Here is a 22,950-nt window from a genome sequence, read left to right as displayed (position 1 = left end):
GTGGCGGGCCGGGCGCCTGCAAGCTAACTCTGGTCGCCAGCTGGACGATGTTGTTTCCTCCGACACATTATGGCAGCTGGCTTCTGGGTTAAGAAGCCAGGCTTCCAGGCTTGGCTGGGTGGTGTTTTTTGGAGGACGCAGAATCTGAACATGAGGTATTTACAAGTTATATTCTTTAAGAATCAAATGGGTATAGGCTATGTAAAACATTCAAACAGGTCAGGAGGTACGCAAGGCAAAGCGAGGGCGGGCCTACGTGTACCAGGAGCGAGGGCGGCCTACGTTTACCAGAGCAGGAGCGAGGGTGGGCCTACGTGTACCAGGAGCGAGGGCGGGCCTACGTGTACCAGAGCAGGAGCGAGGGCGGGGCTACGTGCACCAGAGCAGGAGCGGGCCTACGTGCACCAGAGCAGGAGCGAGGGCGGGCCTACGTGCACCAGGAGCGAGGACGGGATAATGCCAAGAACCAAGTAAATGCAGTGATAGAGGCTGGACTGGGGCCACAGATAGCTGTGATCAATCTAGCATCCTAAAGGGGAACCTCAGTGAACCAGATGGACCACCTCCTTGGGAGGACCAGGGAGGTGGTTTCCTTTTTCCACCGGAGCACAACAGCCGCTCATGTGCTTAAGACCAAGCAGGAAGTGTTACAGCTACCGACCCACAAGCTCATACACGATGTCACAACAAGATGGAACTCTGAAAAAACAAAGACATCATCACCTTTGATGAGGACATGAAAGTGGCAGAGGAGGTCCTCCAGGTGCTCAAACCCCTCAAAACGGTTACAACCCTATTGAGCACCGAAACTGCACCGTCTGTGTCCATGATCCTACCTCTGAAAACAAGGATTCTACAATCCATGGACCCAAGTGAGGAAGACAGGAAGACAGCACCACCACTAGAGATGTCAAGGCTGCCATTAGAGAGGACCTGAACCCCAGATACCCCCCTAATGTATAGGACTACCTTCATATATTTACTGCACTGGGTCCAAGGTTCAAGTCCCTGTCTCACCTAGAACCTGCCCTACACCGGAGGACATACAGTGACCTCACTATTGAGATTGTGGCCACTGAAGAAGTAAAACAAAATGTATATGCGAGCAAGGAGGCCTTACAAACCTGACTCAGTTACACCAGCTCTGTCAGAAGGAATGGGCCAAAATTCACCCAACTCATTGTGGGAAGCTTGTGGAAGGCTACCCAAAACATTTGACCCAAAGTTCAACAATTTAAAGGCAATGCTAACAAATATTAATTTAGTATGTAAACTTCTGACCCACTGGGAATGTGATGAAAGAAATAAAATATATATTTTTTTAAATCCTTCTCTCTCTATTATTCTGACATTTCACACTCTTAAAGTGGGGATCGTAACTGACCTAAAACAGGGAATTTTTACTTGGATTAAATGTCAGGGATTGTGAAAAACTGAGTTGAAATGTATTTGGCTAAGGTGTATGTAAACTTCCGACTTCAACTGTGTGTGTGTGATATATATACAGTGCCTTGCTAAAGTATTCGGCCCCCTTGAACTTTGCGACCTTTTGTCCCATTTCAGGCTTCAAACATAAAGATATAAAACTGTATATTTTTGTGAAGAATCAACAACAAGTGGGACACAATCATGAAGTGGAACGACATTTATTGGATATTTCAAACTTTTTTAACAAATCAAAAACTGAAAAATTGGGCGTGCAAAATTAGTCAGCCCCCTTAAGTTAATACTTTGTAGCGCCACCTTTTGCTGCGATTACAGCTGTAAGTCGCTTGAGGTATGTGTCTATCAGTTTTGCCTTATTATGGCAAGAACAACTCAAATAAGCAAAGAGAAAGGACAGTCCATCAATACTTTGACACGAGCGTCAGTCAATGTGGAAAATTAAAAACTTAAAGTTTCTTCAAGTGTAGTCGCAAAACCATCAAGTGTTATGATGAAACTGGCTCTCATGAGGACGGCCACAGGAAAGGAAGTCCCAGAGTTACTTCTGATGCAGAGGATAAGTTCATTAGAGTTAACTGTACCTAAGATTGCTGCCCAAATAAATGCTTCACAGAGTTCAAGTAACAGACACATTTAAACATCAACTGTTCAGAGGAGACTCAGGCCTTCATGGTCGAATTGCTGCAAAGAAACCATACTAAAGGACACCAATAATAAGAACTAAAGGACACCAATAATAAGAACTAAAGGACACCAATAATAAGAAGAGACTTGCTTGGGCCAAGAAACACGAGCAATGGATATTAGACAGGAAGAAATGTGTCAATTGGTCTGATGAGTCCAAATTTGAGATTTTTGGTTCCAACCACCATGTCTTTGTGAGACACAGAGTAGATGAACGAATGATCTCGGTACGTGTGGTTCGCATCATGAAGCATGGAGGTGTGCTGGTGTGGAGGTGTGCTGTGATTTATTTAGAATTAAAGGCACACAATCGCTGCAGAATGCTGGTTACGCCATCCCATCTGGTTTGCGCTTAGTGGGACTAGCATTTGTTTTCAACAGGACAATGACCCAACACCTCCAGGCTGTGTAAAGGCTATTTGACCAAGGAGAGTGATGGAGTGCTGCATCAGATGACTTGGCCTCCACAATCACACGATCTCAACCTAATTGAGATGGTTTGGGATCCATTTTTAAAAATTGAACCTTTATTTAACTAGGCAAGTCAGTTAAGAACAAATTCTTATTTACAATGACAGCCTAGGAACTGTGGGTTAACTGCCTTGTTCAGGGGCAGAACGACAGATTTTTACCTTGTCAGCTCGAGGATTCGATCTAGCAACATTTCGGTTACTGGCCCAACGCTCTAACCACGAGGCTACCTGCCGCCCCATGAGTTGGACCGCAGATTGAAGGAAAAGCAGCCAATAAGTGCTCAGTATATTTGGGAACTCCTTCAAGACTATTGGAAAAGTATTCCAGGTGAAGCTGGTTGAGAGAATGACAAAAGTGTGCAAAGCTGTCAAGGCAAAGGGTGGCTATTTTCAAGAATCTCAAATAAAATATATTTTGCTTTGTTTAACACTTTTTTTGGTTACTACATGTGTTATTTCATAGTTTTAATGTCTTAACTATTGTTCTACAATGTAGAAAAAAAAGTACAAATTAAGAAAGACCCTTGACTGAGTAGTTGTGTGCAAACTTTTGACTGGTACTGTAAATGCAAAAATTAGAAAAATGGACCCATTAGGACTATGAACAATCACCAAAATAAAAGTTACAGGGAGAATTAAAAATAATAATACTAATTTAGCTGTATTGATTGTTTGAGCAAAAGAACACAGCATTCGCCATAGAAAGATGCATAAAATTGGCATTAAAACGGCTAAATTCTCTGAGCTCCATGGCAGAATATGTAGAATTACAGGAAATTGGCTTAAAAATACAAAACATTTCTGTACACTGCCAAGATGTGGGGAGCTGTAAAATTCAGGTGCCATGATAAGTCGACCGCATCTATTGCCACACCCATCGCCTAAGCCCCTTTCTGATCCATTAAAAAAAGAAAATTGATCTAAATCCCATGTTCTGAATTCTTGAGTGTGCCAGTTTTAAATGTCCCTCCACCACTAATTTCCACCTAATACCTCAGTGATGTTTAATGTAGGCAAGTTCTCACAGTACCAGTGAAACACAATTTGGCAGTTTGCCTGCCGTTTGACTCCCATGTGTAGGCCTACACTAGCCTGTTGTAGGGAGGGTAGCTAAAGTAGGAACCAATTATGCCCTACCCTACCAGCATAATTGAAGGTAGAGAGGGATTATAGGCTACAGTTTCTACAGAATGGTTCCATTGTGGTGACGATAAGAGGTGCAATGACTCATTGTATTTCTGTCACCTAACCACAACATTTTGTGTCAAATAAAAATGCATTGTTTTGCTTGTGAAATATTTGCATAGATCACAAACTATTGTCCCATAATGTAAGCTTACTGTATGGTTACAAGACTGGCCATCATCATCCATGGAACAGGTGGAATCACAGAATCCACTCCAGCATTCTGAATTTTCACAGTTTGTAAACGGAAAACGGATTGCATCATCCATTAGTTGCAAGCAGAAAATTCCCTGACACCGACTATTGTTGAGATGAAACAATAGCTATATTTGACCATACTGCTGTCCATATGCTAAAGCACCATGTAAAATGTATTTATCCATATGTACCATGTATGTAAATTGGTGTTCAGATTAAAGAGCCACCTGTCAAAACCGCTAGCAGAATGTAATGGGCTAATGTGACGCTCCAATAGCCATTACAGGAAAGGCATCTCTACTTTTTGGAGCAGAACAGATCATTTTCAACCAGCCTTAACCTGGCGAGACTATTTTCGTTTTCGATTCGGTCAAAAATATGTACCTTCTAAAATGTATGTGTCCTGTTGCAGGTGGTTCGTTTGAATTTAGAAAATGCACCGTTATTAAAATACATGTTTTGCTCCATGAACATGAAGCTATCCAACAATGTGTTCGCCACCATGTTGTCCATTTCAAATCTTCTCTCATTGATGGAGACAGGTGGGTCCATCCCAAAGTGCTGCACACCGGTCTCGATCATTGAGAGAATATTTGAAATAGACAAGATGGTGGTGTACACATTGTTGGATTACTTTATGGCGCAAAACAATTATTTTTTTTAAACAAAATTACTATTTTATAAATCCAAATGAACCACCTGCAACTGGACACATACATTTTAGATTATACATGTTTGTCCAAATCGAGAATGAAGACAGTTGTATCCTCAAATTAATTGATATGTGCTTCACCAAACAGTACCTATCCTGTAACGGCTAATGGAGCATCACATCAGCCTGTTATAATATGTTAGCTAGATACCATGGTGTACACATTAGAGAGCTAGCTAGTTAGTCTACAACAGATACACAGGAGTAAGTAGTTTACTAGTAGGGACGCCAAAATTGCAGGTGTTCCCCGCAACTGAATAGCTTGTTCTAGTACTGGTTTACTTTTTGTACGCTTTCAGCTTTCAGCATTCAGTGAGTCATTTCCTTGACAGCACGAATTCAGATGATGAATAAAATGATTTCAAATAACACTGGGTCATTCAATGCTTTTCCCTTCCAAAAACATGAACAATGCTATATTCTTCAGGCATATATCCTAGAACTAACGTTGGATACGCTTTCATCAAGGTAGAACGAACCGCAATCTTACCAATATCAATCGACCCGTTCAGCTGATGATATCCCAATGCAATCCTCCACCAATGCGGAAAATGGTTTCACCTGTGCAAAGGAACCTCCGCGAGCTTGCAGTGATTTATTCGCAGAATAAAACCGGTACCGATGCCTGCCGTTTTCACGGGCGATGTTTTGAAGATTTTAAGTTAAAAACCATGAACGTAACCTTCTTACTACTACTAGCTACACACTATCCGAATTGAATAGGGAGAAATCCGTCGGTATCAGGCGGGAGAGGGGTTGACATAAGAACACTCCCACTGGAAATCTCTAGGAAAAATATTGTACGCCCAAACAGCGCCCCCTAGTGCTACATTGTCGTAGTCAATAGCAGTTCCACTCCTGACAAATGCACAGGCACTGTAGTTCTAATTGCATTTACATCAAAGTCAGTACAGTATGAAAACTGCTTATCCAGTCCCCGATCACACGAGTAGGCAATTTCCATAGCGAAATTGGCTAATTTAGCGCATGCGTAGAAACACGTCATCGGGTCTAACAAGTCGTCTCTCGACGAACTGCGCATGTGCAGGTCGTCCAATCAAAGGCACCCCTTGGAAATAAAGTTGTTTTTGACGAAAATGAAAACGTCTCCGTTTGTCACTCTTATGAGGTTGGAGTAATAATATATTCATCTGCTTACGACATTGGCTTGAATCTAGGTTGTGCCTTTAGATTTCGAGAAAATAAGCAACTAAGGATTACTTTTGCACTTCTCTCATTGACTTCTCAAATCCCAAACACCGTTCTGGTCTGTTTGGTCTATTTTGCAAGCGTTCCCAGAAGTCACGCGATGTTGTGCCTCTTGGTTTAGAAACTGATAACGTTCTCTGTGTTTTCTTCTTCTTCGAGGTTTAATGGCAGACTACAACCCACTGGTGTGTTGCTGCCACCTACTGTACTGGGTAGTGAAATAAAAATATTCCATTGCGGGAATTTTAAAAAATCCCACTCCTTAGGTCACAGTTCAAATCACATCCCTACACAGGCTCTGGAACCTGTGAGGATAGAGTATTTAATCGACAGGATTTCTTGTAATACCTCTGCTGTAAAATCACCCCAAAAACATACACACACTCACAACGATGCCTATTTTCCCCAGATTTCTGTTTGCACTGTACAGTTGATAATCAATGCAATAAACGCTACAGAGTCCACCTTCTTTAACATGAAAACATGTCAGGATCGCTCTGTCGACAAAGAATAATCACTGGTGTCTCCTTATACTACCATTATTCCTCTCTTCCACTCTTCTCACCCAGCCTCCGGAGAACAGGCATTCTGGACAGCCCTTATTCTTGTCTCCTTCACCCTAACAGGACACTTCAGTAAATTGAGGCGCATGTCCGCCGCCACAATTGTAACATTTAGGCTCAGCCGGCATACGATACTCCTCCCGTCTACATACACTTGACACATGACCAAATCATTTACATGTATCACACTGCATGGGGTTTGGGCATGTAGGCTCTTGCAGGGTATTTCACAAAACCCAAATACTACGTGAGAAGGGAGAAACTCTTCTTCAAAAACCAACAGAACGGATAGAGTGCGTTTCCTCACTCCATACACCATGCGGGTCAGTCAGTGTGCACCAACCACTTGATCCAATTCTTAATGTATTTCCCTTGCATTTGCTTGTAGCGCATAACATTGCCCCCTTGATAGGCACACTGCTTTGAAGATCCACACACAACACATTCCAATCTGACATCTTCCTGAGGCGCAGAGCACGCTACCTTCTGTTCCACAGATGCACAGGAAACCAAAATAAGACCACTTCTCATTACTCTCACCGACGCCCTCATCTTATCCACGATTTTCATAGACTTCAAAATGGATCTCCCAGTTAACTCCATTGATCCAAAACCCTCACTCCGACCCCAAAATAATCAGAACAAGGACCGGATTTACTAGATTCCACTACCACATAATTTGTCTTTTTTTATTTTTGTAATCCAATTCCTCTCTCTCATCTCCACTCCAAGTATCATCTGCTTGAAACAGAACATCCGTTTCCACCGTCTTCCTACCCTCCTCCACCCGCTTCTGTGTGTTTTAGTAGTCCCTCTCTATTTTAAGTGTAATAATGAAAAAGCATCTACTTTAGGGTTATTTTATAGCCCTTGTAGAACTGTAGATCTAGGCTTATTCTGTGTCTGTGAAACAGCCATATGGGTACAGTATTTGCACACACATTAACCCCCAAAAAACTGGGGGGAAAAATCCACTTGAACGCTCCCCCCACCTGTGGGACATTAGTCTATCACCTGTGGGACATTAGTCTATCACCTGTGGGACATTAGTCTATCACCTGTGGGACATTAGTCTATCACCTGTGGGACATTAGTCTATCACCTGTGGGACATTAGTCTATCATCTCTGAGCTCCGACTTCTCCCACATTCTGAACTTTGACGTCACATACAAAGGAAATTACCTTGATAACAGCGTTTTCGGCAGTTAAAATGCCACAAAAAAACAAGATCTATTCATTTATTTACGAGGATGATATCTGTACTTGTATTTTATGGTTGTTGCAGCTTGTTTGCCATGAACTAATCTGCGTTATCAACGAGTTCAACACACGTGAACGCACACAACTCATTTCTTCCAGTTTACAAGTATTTTCCGAGTTTCCCACTTATTATGCAAGCAGCATCACCTGTGGTCACTGGCGTCGTCTACTGATTGAGAGGATCACAGACGTGTACAGACGTTAACACGCTTGAATAATGCGAACACGGCAACAATGTCCATTAGTTTGATGATATAAACTAGCGCTCTTGGTTCAAAGCTTAGTCTGCATATCCAGCATACATATTGATAACTGGTACGTGAACTGGAACTATTCATGCCACATCAAAAGATAATTCATTTTCAGGCCCGTAAAAAAATGTTCGTCAAGATATCACGGTGTAATTCGCACCTTGCTTGCAAACCATAACACAAAATATAGCTGACTTCAAAGCCTATATTCATCTGAATCATTATTCGTCACGTCTCTCCCAGTTAAGATCATCTTTGCTCGATCCCCGAAACGGAGTGGTGGAGTTCCTTTTTTCATGGCACGGTGCCCCGGGTGAGTGGACAATTCACTTAACGACCAATGGAATTATCTAAAATGGTTTTAGCGCGCGCACTTTTATAAAATTAGATATTTCTTCTTCTATACAATGTTGATCAGTACAATAAAACGAGTCCCAAATTGAAGAGAAACCGATTGTTTTCCATGAAATCAGCCAAAACAAGCTCAATAACTCAATGCATGCACACACTTCTATTGAATATGCATTAATCTGTATTGTAAATAGGCCTAGGCTACATTTTGATTTACTCAGATTATCAAAAGACTAGATTGACCACTCAAATAAATTGTTATGTAGTTAGATTGCTAAAAAAAAAAAAAGTTACATTGTTTGTATGAGTGAAGTTGATTAATTAACGTATACATACAAATATATATATATAACAATTCAAATGTAATGATACTGAACTCAAAAGATTTGTCTGGATCAAGTGCCATTCCGTGACTAATGGCTAATACACCTTCTGTTTTTCCCTTGGTATCGAGTATTACGATACGAAATCTGGTACTGTTCTCAAAGTCATACAACACAACTCAGTTATGGCATTAACAGTCATTCATTCAACAAGAAATCAACATAATATAGCAGCAAACAAAATAATATGCATTGAATTTACAATGAATTTCACCTTTGACCTTAAAGGCAAATCTACAGCTTCCACATTTGTATGACAAACTCTTAACCCCCCTCACACACACACACCATAAAATAACATACTGTATGTTCTATAATTGATGTCTCGAATTACACTTAAATTATTCCAGAGGAGTAAGAAAAAAAATCTTCAGCTGTTATTGTTGGTCATTCACATCGTGTAATTGGTGCATCGTTACAACTTTGTTTTGGTGCATTGTTGGAAGAAGACCTTTTCCTAGGTGTATCGCAGTACGGTACGTTTTCCAGAAGAAGGCTCTCTCTCGGTCGGAGTTCTGTGAAATGAAAAGGCACAGGAAACACTGGAGGCTAAATGTGAATAACAAACCCCTGTGGGCATAGCCTAAACCCCTATTCATATCGTTCTTATATATGACTGCTGTAATTGTTGTGTTTCTCATTACCCAACGTGGCAAAAAAAAAAATATAGCAAAATATGTTTTTCCTTTTCTTGATGTATTATACTTGATTGTTTAAAAAGAAAATAACTTACGAATCCTATCTTCAGCTACATGCTCGGCTTGTACGACATCTTGGCGAAGAAACACTTCCACACCAGCGGCCATTTTAATCATCTGGAAAAATACAGTAGAAATATGAACACTCTATTGTGCTCAGTCTCTAGACACATAAATCAATCAAATGTATTTATAAAGCCCTTTTTACATCAGCCGATGTCACAAAGTGCTATACAGAAACCCAGCCTAAAACCCCAAACAGCAAGCAATGCAGATGTAGAAGCACAGTGGCTAGGAAAAACTGTTAAACAAGTGTATGTTTAACAATACCACATACCAGTTATCAATATGTATGCTGGATATGTAGACTAAGCTTTGAACCAAGAGTGCTAGCTCATATCATCGATAAGAATCCCCTTTCCTGATGAATGCAAAGCCTACTATACCTGACTGATGTTTTCCTCCGAAGTCTCATTTTTGTTTTTCCTGAATTCCTCATTTATCTTTCGTCTTGCAGCTTAGGGGGTTGAACATAAAAAAAAAAAAATGTAAAAGCTAGTCAGGTCAAACAGCTGTTAGTCACTGCTACTACACATATCTTATGTAGTCAATCCCTCCAGGATTTCAAATTGAATTTTTTTGTGTGATATTTGCAGTGTAAAATGCTAGATTTTGCTGCAGCTATTTTGACATTTTGCATGACAATGCAACGATTTTGTTCAATTTGTCACAAATGCACGGACAGAGTTTGTTGACATGTGGTTTGATTGAACCATACTATGCAGCAGCGTTGCAGCTTTTAACACAATCCGGTGCGCCTGTCACTTACTACCATACCCCGTTCAAATACACTCAAACCAGTGCGCCTGGCACCTCCTACCATACCCCGTTCGAAGACACTTAAATATTTTGTCTTGCCCATTCACCCTCTGAATGGTACACATACACAATCCATGTCTCAGGTGTCTCAAGGCTTAAAAATCCTTCTTTAACCTGTATCATCAGTGGATTAAGTGACATCAATAAGAGATCATATAGCTTTCACCTGGTCAGTCTGTCATGGAAAGAGCAGGTGTTCTTTATGTTTTGTATGCGTAACATTACCATATAGTTAGCACTACACTGTGTATGCGTAACATTACCATATATTTAGCACTACACAACTGATTCCACTTATTAAAAATAATAAACTGTCTACTATCTAGCAACTCATTTGATAATAGCCAACTAACTACCTGTCAATGCTCTGGTATCTTCTTTGAACAACTCCAATCTTGTTCTGTGCAGTGCTTTGAACACTCTGAGGACCTATGTAAAGAAACGATTAAATAACCTTTATCATACAACAATCTCTATTGCACTACAATAACACTACAAACAATTATTCATTACCTTCAAGATGGCCAAGCCTAGGACTAGGTAAGTTTGCTAATATAGCCAGCTAGGCTAGTTTACTAGCTTGCTAGCTAGTTCAAATGGTAAAGCATGTGAGCTGGTTTATCTTATACGGCTATCCAGATGAACAAAAATTACTATTTTTACATTATTTTATACGACAGAAAACACCAAATGCTCTGGAAGCAATATATAATACAAAAACATGCCAACATCTTAACGTTTTAACAATCACCTTCAAACGAGAAGCCATCTTGACTTTACAATTGAACCGACTCGACAGTAAGCAATACAGGCACGATGCAGCATTAGAGAGCGTATGGGATCATGAAGAATGATAGAGGCCTCTAGTGGCCAAAAGGCAGAACTTGTATGGGCGGCGCCATTGAGGGCTTCCATCCATTTTCACGTGGTCAACTGGGAGTTCCAACTTCATTGCCGGATCCTTCCGGTTGACCCTGTTGGAGCAGCAGCGGTGCGTGGGTAAAACCACAGGGGAAGCCAAGCCAGCAAAAAAGCCATATTACAACCTATGTTGTGATCATTGTGTTGTTTGCTCTATAACCCATTCGTTCATGCACCACCTGTGATATACAATAAGGCCATGACAACAAAAATGTTGCATCAAGACTGCCCAAATGTGCCTAATTGGTTTATTAATACATTTTCAAGTTCATAACTGTGCACTCTCCTCAAACAATAGCATTGCATTCTTTCACACAGCTACTGTAAATTGGACAGTGCAGTTAGATTCACAAGAATTTAAGCTTTCTGCCCATATCAGATATGTTTATGTCCTGGGAAATGTTCCTGTTACTTAAAAAGTCACGCTAATCACATTAGCACACGTTAGCTGAACCGTCCCGTGAGGGGGGACACCGATCCCGTAGAGGTTAAAGATTTTTAAAACAATTTAGTCCAATCCATGTTGCTAAATACCATGTGTCTGTCCATAGTACTGATGTCTGTCTGTCTGTCTGTCTGTCTGTCTGTCTGTCTGTCTGTCTGTCTGTCTGTCTGTCTGTATACCGTGCGTGCGCAAGTAAAACATTTAAAGTTGACTCACCCTACTTGTAGACTAGTTGTAAACACCAATGTCATCCTCCTCACTTTCATGTTGGCAAAACGGTCTATGGCTCTGTCATACAGTGCGCTTTTAGTTTTTGTTGTCATAGGCTACCTAAATAAAATGCTTGCTTGCCTAACTTCTTCACATGGGCAACAATGAACCAGCTAAGTTAGTTAGCTAGCTAGTTAACCTACTAGGCTACATATTGAACTGCAATCGTCTCAGACCAGTGGCACAATATATTAATGTATGATTAGAAAAAAAGTCGCTGTCATAATCATTGGCCTGTACAGAGAATTAAGTCAAATCCACATCCTCCATTCATCTCCATCTCCATCCCACATTTAGGAAAGGGCCACTTTTGCAAGATACCTACTGCAGGACAGGACAAGCAGACCAGACAAATACACGTTTATCTGAAAATTATGTTTTGCTTAGGATGTGATTGTATCAAGGGACGCTTGCTGGCATCAATCAATCAAATGCTACTGCGGCAACATGTCATACTGTTGAAGTTCCAGACCGCATCAGATACATGGCCTACACATACTGAGACAGAGGGCCGCTGTTTCACTCTCTCTCTGATGATTTCTCCACTGAGATTCAACCAGTTGCGAATTGACTGAAAATTCTGAAAACACAGTGAGACGAAAGATAAATTATTTAATAATAAAAAATAAAAAAAAATGTATTGGTCAAATATTTGAGGGACTAACCCGTACGGTGAATGTAGTGGTTGCTGCACGCCGACTGACCCGTACGGTGAATGTAGTGGTTGGTGCACGCCGACTGACCCGTACGGTGAATGTAGTGGTTGGTGCACGCTTACTGACCCGTACGGTGAATGTAGTGGTTGGTGCACGCCGACTGACCCGTACGGTGAATGTAGTGGTTGGTGCACGCTTACTGACCCGTACGGTGAATGTAGTGGTTGGTGCACGCCACCTGACCCGTATGGTGAATGTAGTGGTTGCTGCACGCCGACTGACCCGTACGGTGAATGTAGTGGTTGCTGCACGCCGACTGACCCGTACGGTGAATGTAGTGGTTGGTGCACGCCACCTGACCCGTATGGTGAATGTAGTGGTTGGTGCACGCCGACTGACCCGTACGGTGAATGTAGTGGTTGGTGCACGCCGACTGACCCGTACGGTGAATGTAGTGGTTGCTGCACGCCGACTGACCCGTACGGTGAATGTAGTGGTTGGTGCACGCCGACTGACCTGTACGGTGAATGTAGTGGTTGCTGCACGCCGACTGACCCGTACGGTGAATGTAGTGGTTGGTGCACGCCAACTGACCCGTACGGTGAATGTAGTGGTTGGTGCACGCCACCTGACCCGTACGGTGAATGTAGTGGTTGCTGCACGCCGACTGACCCGTACGGTGAATGTAGTGGTTGGTGCACGCTTACTGACCCGTACGGTGAATGTAGTGGTTGGTGCACGCCTACTGACCCGTACGGTGAATGTAGTGGTTGGTGCACGCTTACTGACCCGTACGGTGAATGTAGTGGTTGGTGCACGCCACCTGACCCGTACGGTGAATGTAGTGGTTGGTGCACGCCGACTGACCTGTACGGTGAATGTAGTGGTTGGTGCACGCTTACTGACCCGTACGGTGAATGTAGTGGTTGGTGCACGCTTACTGACCCGTACGGTGAATGTAGTGGTTGGTGCACGCTTACTGACCCGTACGGTGAATGTAGTGGTTGGTGCACGCCACCTGACCCGTACGGTGAATGTAGTGGTTGGTGCACGCTTACTGACCCGTACGGTGAATGTAGTGGTTGGTGCACGCTTACTGACCCGTACGGTGAATGTAGTGGTTGGTGCACGCTTACTGACCCGTACGGTGAATGTAGTGGTTGGTGCACGCTTACTGACCCGCACGGTGAATGTAGTGGTTGGTGCACGCTTACTGACCCGTACGGTGAATGTAGTGGTTGGTGCACGCTTACTGACCCGCACGGTGAATGTAGTGGTTGGTGCACGCTTACTGACCCGCACGGTGAATGTAAGTGGTTGGTGCACGCTTACTGACCCGTACGGTGAATGTAGTGGTTGGTGCACGCTTACTGACCCGTACGGTGAATGTAGTGGTTGGTGCACGCTTACTGACCCGTACGGTGAATGTAGTGGTTGGTGCACGCTTACTGACCCGTACGGTGAATGTAGTGGTTGGTGCACACACATAGGATTTATTTTTACAAATGTTTTATCCATTTTACAATAAGGCTGTAACGTAACAAAATGTGGCAAAATTCAAATGGTCTGAATATTTTCCACTATATTTGATGTTTGTTTTTTTGCGAAAGAGACAGGTTGAGGTCCCGTCCTTCTCAACCGTAGGCCTGATGTTAGATCAGTTAGGGTCAAAATAATGGTGATTTAAATGTTGTTGTTTTTAAATAGTGGTATGTATACTGAGTGTACAAAACATTATGAGCAGCTGCGCTGTCCATGACATAAACTGACCAGATGAATCCAGGTAAAAGCTATGATTCCTTATTGATGTCACTTGTTAAATCCACTTCAATCAGTGTAGATGAAGGGGAGGAGACAGGTTAAAGGAGTTTTAAACTTTTAGATACTTGAGACATGGCTTGTGTATGTGTGCCATTCAGAGGGTGAATGGGCAAATGGGCAAGACAGATTCAAGTGCCTTTGAATGGGGAGTGGTAGTAGGTGCCAGGCGCACCGGTTTGTGTCAAGAATAAGGGGGGTCAACTCAATATTAGGAAGGTGGTTCTTCATGTTTTGTGCAGGGTGAGTTGGTGGTGCACATTTAGTTATTTTTCACCTTCCCTTTTAGTTTTATATCACAAAATGTAACGTGATCGACCATACACAACAGCACAGTAGGTGGCGTCATAGATAAACAAAATGTGCGAACGCCATAATATCGAAGAAGTCCTCTATCACTATGTAAAAAAAATTGTTAGCCAGAGGCGTATTCATTCTTTTGCAAAACGTTTTTTAAACAGAAGCCAACAGAACGAAACAGGGAGGAACCTAGCTGCATTTGTCCAATAGAAACTCTCGTTTTAGTTGCTGGACTAATGGTTACACCAAACATGTTTTAACTAACCCAAAATAGACCACAGTCTGTCGTTTCCAACAGGAACAGATGAGTCCTGGTGGGCAGAACAAGCAAGGAGGTGTGCAGATCTATGCACAAGTTAGCGAGATCTTATTGGCGCGTTCTAGCAAATATTTGCATGTTTCGGTTTGGGAACGCCTGTGCAGTGTGCAATACCTAAATTCGGCTTCGCACTCCTAAACAACGCGAGTTTTGTTTTACTTTGGGAAAGGGTAAAGTCTACCAACCTTAGTCTACTCTGTTCATAACATATTATAGTTTTAAGAACAGAAAACTCTATTGAGATCAAATGTTTAATCTATAAGAAAATGTGCAGAATTTCGGCCAAAATTGTTCTATCTCTGATAACACCCCTGCTTCCGCGCCCACCGTGTTTACTGTATGAAGTGCTGATACCGCAGAGTTTCTAAACCCAGAGGCGCAACATCGCGAGACTTTCGGGAACGCTTGCGAAGTAAAACATTCTTCCTTAGTTGTTAATTTTCTCGAAAGCTAAAGGCACAACTAGATTTGAGCAAATGCCTTAACTATCCGAACTTGTTATTACTCCAACTTCATGAGACTGACAAACTGACACGTTTTAATTTTTTGTCAAAAGCAACTTTATATCGAAGGTGTACCTTTGATTTGACGGTCTGCTCGTGCGCAGTGTGGCGCGAGAGCCCGATGACGTGTTTATACGCATGATTTTTGCTTGTCAACTTGACCATGACGTCTCCATACTGTACTGTCTTCGATGATACAGCGCGTTCTTATTATACCTCAGTGATACAGACAAATCCAAAAAATGGCATTCAATATTTTTAAACAATCGTTGTGTGCAAGTTTTGGCGTTCTGCAGAGCCCATAAACTTTAATCTTTGAGGCAGAGGTTCAAGCGCATGCGTACTGCAAAGACCAACGTCTAGCGCCATGGCGGATGAGATAGCAAAAGCTCAGGTTGCCCAGCCCGGCGGTGATACAATCTTCGGCAAAATCATTCGCAAGGAGATTCCTGCAAAAATATTATTTGAAGATGATCAGGTATGAATTCATAATTTGTATTGATATGTTTATCTTCATGCAAACACCATGAATCTAGTTAACCACACAATATGGTACGGTTAAGCCACCTAGCTAGCGACACACCAGTTGTCAATGAATCCGTTATTACCCACAAATGCAAGTGGGGTAGTTAGCTTGCTGTAAGTAAACTGTCAAATCGGGGACGTCAAGCGTTCAGAAATGTATGTCATTGTTGTAAAAATGTGAGTGTGCTACGTTTACTAAAATATTTCATTACTTTTAACATATTTAATTATTTTAAATATCGCAAGTTCCCTATTGTGGACAACGTGTTACTGCTAAATTACACAAGCTTGCATTTTCAACTAATTATTTTACTTCAAATTGGAGATGCTAAAAGGTGTATAATCTTTTTTTGTTTTGGTACCATAGATTTGATTTTTAGGTAGACTCAGCTATATGACGTAGATGCAGAATTTGAAAAGCATAATGGGGCAATTTACCAGCCATTTACACTATACAAGCAGCACTCACCTAGCCACGCTAGCTTCTCCCTCATGTGAGTGCCAACAAGTTAGCTAGCAAGATAGGTAGCGTTACGCATGAACAACCAATCCAGTAGGGGTTGGATGCTATGGTGCGCTTTGATTGGTTACTAAATATTTTCCTATACCGATTATTGGAGGACCTGCAGATTTGTTATATTTTTGTAATAATTACAATTACAACAATACTGAATGAACACTTTTATTTGAACCTAATATAATACATAAATAAAATCTATTTAGTCTCAAATAAATAATGAAACATGCTCAATTTGGTTTAAATAATGCAAAAACACAGTGTTGGAGAAGAAAGTAAAAGTGCAATATGTGCCATGTAAGAAAAGCTAACGTTTAAGTTCCTTGCTCAGAACATGAGAACATAGGAAAGCTGGTGGTTCAATATTCCCAGTTAAGAAGTTCTAGGTTGTAGTTATTATAGGACTATTTCTCTCTGTACCATTTGTATTTCATATACCTGTGACAATTGGATGTTCTAATAGGCACTTTATTATTGCCAGCCTAATCTCAGGAGTTTATAGGCTTGAAGTCATAAACAGCACTGTGAATCAAGCATTGCTAAGAGCTGCTGGCAAACGCAGTAAAGTTTGAATTAATGCTTACGAGCCTGCTGCCGCCTATCACCGCTCAGTCAGACTGCTCTATCAAATCATAGACTTAATTATAATATAATAAACACAGAAATACGAGCCGTTGGTCGTTAATATGGTCAAACGTTTATTCTTTCAGTGAAATACGGAACCGTTCCGTATTTTATTGAATGGGCGGCAACCCTAAGTCTAAATATTGCTGTTACATTGCACAAACTTCAATGTTATGTCATAATTATGTAAAATTCTGGCAAATTAGTTCGCAACGAACGCAAGAGAAGTGACACAATTTCCCTAGTTAATATTGCCTGCTAACATGAATTTCTTTTAACTAAATATGTAGGTTTAAAAAATATATACTTCTGTGTATTGATTTTAAGAAAGGCATGGATGTTTATGGTTAGGTACATTCGTGCAACGATTGTGATTTTTTTTGCGATTTCGCTTTTGTTAAATCATCCCCCGTTTAGCAAAGTAGGCTGTGATTCGATGATAAATTAACAGGCACAGCATTGATTATATGCAACGCAGGACAAGCTAGTTAACCTAGTAATATCATCAACCATGTGTAGTTAACTAGTGATTATGTTAAGATTGATTGTTTTTTATAAGATAAGTTTAATGCTAGCTAGCAACTTACCTTGGCTCCATGCTGCACTCGTGTAACAGGTGGCCATGTTGATTAATCGGTCAACCTCTAGTCACGATATCGCAGAGGATTTCAATAAAGTTCCGCTTTCCCCAACTTTAGTCTGTTCAGCTCCCTCGCCATGTTCTCATCGCTCAACGGTCCCCCTGCCCACTCTGCTTCTCTCGCTTTTCCTTCCATTGAAAGTGAATGTCTGCCGATGTGTAAATGGTGCATAAGATTGTTGTAACGCAAGGCTTAGCTTCTCTGCTATTTTGGTGCCCTGGTTACCATGCTTTAAACAGAGAGACGCAAACCTGTGCACTGTGTGTGTGTGTGAGAGAGCGAAGTCTTGCATCCCTCACATCTCAGGAACAGTGGGTTAACTGCCTTGTTCAGGGGCAGAACGACAGATTTTTACCTTGTCAGCTCGGGGATCTTGCAACCTTTCGGTTACCATTCCAACGCTCTAACCACTAGGCTACCCTGCCGCCTCTACACTCTAGCCACTAGGCTACCCTGCCGCCTCTACACTCAAACCACTAGGCTACCTGACGCCCCAAACCATGAACAACAACAGGGTGTCCTTTTTTTCAATTTATTTGACCCTGTTTTTCTTCCCAAATTCAATCGTTTCTCATCGCTGCAACTCTTCAACGGGGTCGGGAAGTGAAGGTCGAGTTATGTGTTCTCAGAAATTTAACCTGCCTAACCGTGCTCCTTAACACCTGCCAGATTAACCCGGAAGCCAGCTGCACCAATGTATCGGTGGAAACACAGTTCAATTGGCAACCGGGGTCAGCCTGTAGGCATCCGGCCCACCACAAGGAGTCGCTAGAGTGCGATAAGCCACCCCTCCCCTAACTCTGATGACGCTAGGCCAATTGTGCGCCGTCCTATGGGACTCCTGGCCACGACTGTTTGTGATACAGCCCGGGATCGAACCCGGGTCTGTAGTAAAGCCTCAAAAGTTTTGAGAATGACACAAATATTAATTTCCACAAAATTTGCTGCTTCAGTGTCTTTAGATATTTTTGTCAGATGTTACTATGGAATACTGAAGTATAATTACAAGCATTTCACAAGTGTCAAAGGCTTTTATTGACAATTACATGAAGTTGATGCAAAGAGTCAATATTTGCAGTGTTGACCCTTTTTCAAGACCTCTGCAATCCGCCCTGGCATGCTGCCAATTAACTTCTGGGCCACATCCTGACTGGCAGCCCATTCTTGCATAATCAATGCTTGGAGTTTGTCAGAATTTGTGGATTTTTGTTTGTTATTCATGGCTGTGTTCTTAGGCAAAATTGTGAGTGAGCCCACTCCCTTGGCTGAGAAGCAACCCCATACATGAATGGTCCCAGGATGCTTTACTGTTGGCATGACACAGGACTGAATGTAGCGCCCACCTTGTCTTCTCCGGACAAGCTTTTTTCCAGATGCCCCAAACAATCAGAAAGTGGATTTATCAGAGAATATGTCTTTACCCCAGTCCTCAGCAGTCCAATCCCTGTACCTTTTGCAGAATATCAGTCTGTCCCTAATGTTTTTCCTGGAGAGAAGTGGCTTCTTTGCTGCCCTTGACACCAGGCCATCCTCCAAAAGTCTTTGCCTAACTGTGCGTGCAGTTGCACTCACACCTGCCTGCTGCCATTCCTGTGCAAGCTCTGTACTGGTGGTGCCCCGATCCCGCAGCTGAATCAACTTTAGGAGACGGTCCTGGCTCTTGCTGGACTTTCTTGAGCGCCCTGAAGCCTTCTTCACAACAATTGAACTGCTCTCCTTAAAGTTCTTGTTGATCCGATAAATAGTTGATTTAGGTGCAGTCTTACTGGCAGCAATATCCTTGCCTGTGAAGAACCTTTTTGTGCAAAGCAATGATGACGGCACGTGTTTCCTTGCAGGTAACCATGGATGACAGAGGAAAAACAATGATTCCAAGCACCACCCTCCTTTTGAAGCTTCCAGTCTGTTATTTGAACTCAATCAGCATGACAGAGTGATCTCCAGCCTTGTCCTCGTCAACACTCACACCTGTGTTAACGAGAGAATCACTGACATGATGTCAGCTGGTCCTTTTGTGGCTGAAATGCAGTGGAAATGTTTTTTGGGGATTCAGTTCATTTGCATGTCAAAGAGGGACTGTGCAATTAACTTCAATTCATTTGATCACTCTTCATAACATTCTGTAGTATATGCAAATTGCCATCATACAGAGGCAGCAGACTTTGAAAATTAATATTTGTGTCATTCTCATTTTGGCCACGACTGTAGAGCTGTTAACTAATATGTATTTTCTATTAACTTTTATTCTGTGTGTGTTTTCAGTGCATAGCCTTCCATGATGTTACCCCACAAGCCCCTACTCATTTTTTGGTTGTCCCAAGAAAACCAATTGTGCAACTGTCAAAAGCAGAGGACAGTGATGCGGCTGTAAGTGTGACACCACCTCAACTCATTCATTCAGTTGCATCGGTTCTATAACCTAGACCAGTGACAAACCCCTGATCCTGGGAGAGCTACAGTGTGTCACTGCTACAGTGTGTCACTGCTACAGTGTGTCACTGCTACAGTGTGTCACTGCTACAGTGTGCTAAGCTACTGCTAAGCTTCTGTTCCATCCCAGCACTAAAACAGCTGGTTTAACTGGTCAATCTAAACATTGAAACCTTGATTAGTTGTCTGTTGTGTTGGGTTGGAAATAAAAAAACCTTTGCAGTGTTGCTCTGTAGGGATGGATTGGTTGACAAATGTAGTAGACAATCAATGGCCAGCAGATGGAACTCATTACCTATTGGAAACCTGCCAGAAAACGTCCCTATGACTCAAGGATTTTGTTCTGTTATGGGTGTAGCCTATGTTATTATTCAGCTCATGTTTCAGATGTAAAGAACATTGGAGACCTGTTTAGCCTAATCAATTCTACAATGTTTAATGCTTTATGAGTCATGATCAGTTAAGGATTTTGGCATTTTTATAAAATGTTTAAAAATATATATTTTTTATATCCATAGTTGCTAATGGATAGTTGTTTCAGTCTCTTTAAGCAGGTTGTTTAAGCAGTGATTTCTCAGAACGTTTGGCCCGAATGGGATTCCAGCGCTTAGGATTTGCAATCAATATTCATGATTCTTGTTTAATTTCATTTGTATCATGTGTTGCTGCCATGCTATGTTGTGTCTCTCTTGTCATGATGTGTGTTTTGTCCTATATATATATATTTTTTTATCCCAGACCTGTCCCCACAGCAGGCCTTTTGGTATGCCTTCTTGTAAACAAGAATTTCTTCTGAACTGACTTGTCTAGTTAAATAAATAAAAAATAAAGTACATTTTTCTTTCTTTGTGATGTCATAGCTCCTGGGCCACATGATGATAGTGGCCAAGAAGTGTGCAGAGCAGATCGGCCTGCCCAAGGGCTACAGGCTGATCTTGAACGACGGGCCCGACGGTGGCCAGTCCGTCTACCACATCCACATCCATGTGATGGGCGGACGCCAGTTGGGCTGGCCCCCCGGCTAACTGTCCACACAGACCGTCTACCAGCCTGACTACCATCCATCATCTCTTTATCCCCAGATAGTCCAATGCTGTCCCGATGCAAATTATTTCACTGTCAGTCTGTCACGTAGACCTACAACTTATTTCACTGTCAGTCTGTCACGTAGACTTAATGTGATGATATATCAATGGTAAATAAATGCACTTCACAAGCCCCACAGTGTGATTGACATTTCTTCTCCTTTCATCTCCCAGAGACAGGAAATATTTGGTTTATTCTGGTCTTGTCTGAATGTCCATTTATTTATGATGAAATGGGAATTTAAATGCACTCTACTATAACCTGCATGAATTTAACTGGTGTAGCGAGCATGGCGCTGCCTACTTTGCCGTTTTGTGTTTGTGCTGTGTGAGCGCTCCTGCCTACAGTTGCCGTGAGGGGAATAATTATCGCTGCACTTGAAGTTGCCAATCGATGAGTTTATTTAGCTTTTTTTTAATTGTATGCTTTTTCTGTTCCCTTTGTGAAAGTTTGGACTCTTATCAGCACGTGCGCACACAAAAAAATGAACAATATGCATGAGTAATCCCTCTCTTGTGCAAATTTGAGCTGCTTAGCCCCGATTGTATGAATCACTAGTCGGCTTCACCGTGCACCTTGTCGGTTTTAACACACTGCCGCTAAAAATGTCAATGTAATTTACATGCTAATACAAGCCCCTAGTTAAAAAAGGATGCCAGTCGAAGAGCTTTTCTATAAGGTTGTTCACGTATGCCAGGTTTTACACTTTCAAATCACTAAAAACAATTTGAGAGTAAGAACTAATTAAAAGTTCTCTGGAATTAAACATTTTGAATTCTACTCTGCCAAATGGACCACAGATCCTGTGAGAGTGAGCTGTTGTTGGGAGCTAAAAATAGCCGATTGTAGTGTGCGCAAAGGCCACAAGGGGGCGGTGCGAGTGGAAGGAATTGGCATGCACCTCAGTTGCACGGCAGGAGAACAAAGGATGGTGTGAAGCAGAAATCTGATGTGGATGTTTCAAATCAAGTGCCTCAGAAGGCCCTCATCTTGTCAGGCTATTAATATGCTAATTTAAAAGAAGTTTGCCTTTCTGCTTTTTGAAAACTGATTTGCTTTGCCGATAATGCGTAGTATGTACTCTTCATCTGGGGAACTGTACATGAACAGGTCTTTGTGTGACAGTTTGATTCAGTCATTTCATACTAACGTGGTTGAGATCAGTGTTTCCCAACCCTGGTCCTCCAGTACCCTGGTCCTCCAGTACCCCCAACAGTACACATTTGTACTGTAAACCTGAACAAGCACAACTGATTAAACTTGTCAACTAATCATCAAGGCCTCAATGAGCTGTGTTTGTCCAAGGCTACAACAACAAAAATGTGTACCGTTGGGGGGTGCTCGAGAACCAGGGTTGGGAAATCCTGGTTAAGATGATAAAATGGGGGTGGAAATACCCACATTTTAAAAGCTTATCAAACTTCCTTCCTACCAACTTTGCTTCCTCCTACCTACAGTACCAACTTTACTTCCATCTAGATTCTAATCTGTCCATCACATTTCAACTACCTATGAACCCGCCCCCCAACTCTGACCAGGGAGGAAAAGAAAATGCCATAGCCCCCGGCTGAGCATTTAATATTTGAATGCAGAAATACCCAA

The 22,950-nt window shown here is 42.0% G+C and overlaps 3 protein-coding genes across 3 annotated transcripts in view; 1 reads left to right on the top strand and 2 right to left on the bottom strand.

Annotated features, from left to right (window-relative positions):
• The window catches only part of cdc42se2 (CDC42 small effector 2), a 74,778-nt gene extending 68,847 nt beyond the window's left edge, over window positions 1–5,931 (bottom strand). Inside the window, exon 1 of the mRNA XM_052525101.1 lies at window positions 5,189–5,931. The gene's annotated coding sequence lies outside the window, so the exon portion shown is untranslated. The remainder of the gene's footprint in view (window positions 1–5,188) is intronic.
• A 2,181-nt stretch (window positions 5,932–8,112) lies between these two features.
• lyrm7 (LYR motif containing 7) lies at window positions 8,113–11,197 on the bottom strand. Its single transcript, XM_052525100.1, has 5 exons — window positions 11,045–11,197; window positions 10,650–10,722; window positions 9,861–9,931; window positions 9,450–9,531; window positions 8,113–9,231 (listed from the first exon to the last, which is right to left on the bottom strand). The coding sequence occupies exons 1-5, from the start codon at window positions 11,060–11,062 to the stop codon at window positions 9,104–9,106; spliced, it is 372 nt and encodes a 123-aa protein (XP_052381060.1). The 5' UTR covers window positions 11,063–11,197; the 3' UTR covers window positions 8,113–9,103.
• A 4,425-nt stretch (window positions 11,198–15,622) lies between these two features.
• Window positions 15,623–21,480, top strand: hint1 (histidine triad nucleotide binding protein 1). Its single transcript, XM_035775394.2, has 3 exons — window positions 15,623–16,003; window positions 20,095–20,199; window positions 21,123–21,480. The coding sequence occupies exons 1-3, from the start codon at window positions 15,893–15,895 to the stop codon at window positions 21,285–21,287; spliced, it is 381 nt and encodes a 126-aa protein (XP_035631287.1). The 5' UTR covers window positions 15,623–15,892; the 3' UTR covers window positions 21,288–21,480.
• The last annotated feature ends 1,470 nt before the right edge of the window (window positions 21,481–22,950 follow it).

Source organism: Oncorhynchus keta, chromosome 9 (genome assembly GCF_023373465.1).
Source record: "Oncorhynchus keta strain PuntledgeMale-10-30-2019 chromosome 9, Oket_V2, whole genome shotgun sequence".
NCBI classification, from domain to species: domain Eukaryota; kingdom Metazoa; phylum Chordata; class Actinopteri; order Salmoniformes; family Salmonidae; genus Oncorhynchus; species Oncorhynchus keta.
Note: the sequence above shows the minus strand (reverse complement) of the source record. Positions and strands in the feature narration are given on the sequence as shown.

Excerpts from the sequence above, each read along its gene's own strand:
- lyrm7 (XM_052525100.1), bottom strand. Across the intron at positions 9,532-9,860 it reads CGGAGGAAAACATCAGTCAG|ATGATTAAAATGGCCGCTGG; the intron begins GTATAGTAGGCT and ends GTATTTTTCCAG. Across the intron at positions 9,232-9,449 it reads TGTAGCTGAAGATAGGATTC|AACTCCGACCGAGAGAGAGC; the intron begins GTAAGTTATTTT and ends TTCATTTCACAG.
- hint1 (XM_035775394.2), top strand. The coding sequence starts at position 15,893 with ATGGCGGATGAGATAGCAAAAGCTCAGGTTGCCCAGCCCGGCGGTGAT. Across the intron at positions 16,004-20,094 it reads TATTATTTGAAGATGATCAG|TGCATAGCCTTCCATGATGT; the intron begins GTATGAATTCAT and ends GTGTGTTTTCAG. Across the intron at positions 20,200-21,122 it reads CAGAGGACAGTGATGCGGCT|CTCCTGGGCCACATGATGAT; the intron begins GTAAGTGTGACA and ends GTGATGTCATAG.